Source organism: Antrostomus carolinensis, unplaced genomic scaffold (genome assembly GCF_000700745.2).
Source record: "Antrostomus carolinensis isolate BGI_N321 unplaced genomic scaffold, ASM70074v2 scaffold30032, whole genome shotgun sequence".
NCBI classification, from domain to species: Eukaryota; Metazoa; Chordata; class Aves; order Caprimulgiformes; family Caprimulgidae; genus Antrostomus; species Antrostomus carolinensis.
In genome coordinates this window covers 3,684-4,887 of record NW_010302077.1, presented here as the reverse complement: position 1 = coordinate 4,887, position 1,204 = coordinate 3,684, and the positions used below count along the sequence as shown (strand labels likewise).

General features: G+C 64.1%; 1 protein-coding gene across 1 annotated transcript in view; it reads left to right on the top strand.

Moving 5' to 3' along the window:
* The window catches only part of DDX54 (DEAD-box helicase 54), a gene marked incomplete at both ends in the record, with an annotated part of 4,942 nt that overhangs the window by 131 nt on the left and 3,607 nt on the right, over window positions 1-1,204 (top strand). The window contains 5 exon segments of the mRNA XM_029083950.1: window positions 66-145; window positions 234-419; window positions 521-570; window positions 683-724; window positions 974-1,088. Coding sequence (XP_028939783.1) covers window positions 66-145; window positions 234-419; window positions 521-570; window positions 683-724; window positions 974-1,088 — 473 coding nt within the window.

The following is a 1,204-nucleotide window of genomic DNA, read 5'->3' as shown; positions in this document are numbered from 1 at the left end:
CAGGGGGCAGCTGTCCCCAGGATGGGGACTGTCCCCTCCCGCCTGCGCCCCCTCACCCATCCCTGTCCCCACAGGCCTCAGCTACCCCGTCTTCAAGGGCATCATGAAGAAGGGCTACAAGGTGCCCACCCCCATCCAGAGGAAGGTGAGCACGGGGGGCAGCAGGACCCCCTCCCAGGGTGATGGTGGGGTGACGGTGACAGTGACAGTGACAGTGGGGCGGTGTCTTGCAGAGCATCCCTGCCATCCTGCGTGGCCGGGACGTGGTGGCAATGGCGCGGACGGGCAGCGGGAAGACGGCCTGCTTCCTCATCCCGCTGTTCGAGCGGCTGAAGGCGCCCAGCCAGGCCGGGGCACGCGCCCTCATCCTGTCACCCACCCGCGAGCTGGCCCTGCAGACCCTCAAGTTCACCAAGGAGGTACAAGGGACAATGGGGACATGGGACAACAAGGGCAAGTGGGGACAACTGGGGTGAAGGGTTTGGTTTTACCCCCTCTATCCCTGTTTCTTAACCCGCAGCTGGGCAAGTTCACAGGCTTGAAGACAGCCCTGATCCTGGGAGGAGACAAGTAAGCTGTCCCCATGTCCCCACCGTGTCCCTAAAGCCTCCCCAAAACCTGTCGAGGGGCTGAGCTGCCCCGTGCCGCCCAGTGCCACCCCAGCCTCTCCCCCCTCTCGCAGGATGGAGGACCAGTTCGCCGCCCTGCACGAGAACCCCGACATGTGAGTGGGGGTGTGGGGAGGGGACCTGGTGGAGAAATGGCCCCTGAGAGCCACTGGCCATTTGGGGACACCACTGGTGTTTACAGCCAGCGTGCCTGATGGCCACGTCCTGATGTTCCCTTGGAGCATCTTCCTGTGCTCCCCACAAGGGGGTCTCTTCTTTGGGTCAGATTTGAGACCAGCACTCGGGTTGGTGTGGGGACATCAACCCTCCCGACCTGGTCCTGTCACCAAGCTCTGTCCCTACAGAATCATCGCCACCCCCGGGCGCCTGGTGCACGTGGCAGTGGAGATGAAGCTGAAGCTGCACACTGTGGAGTACGTGGTGTTCGACGAGGCAGACAGGTCAGCGGGGCACAGGGGGGTCCCTGGGGCTGGCAGTGTCCCCGCAGGTGGGGTAGCAATGGCAGGAGTGAGGTGCCCTGTGGGGGGTGGCAGGGCTGGGCACACAGGGACTGAACACGTGTCCCATGTCCCCTC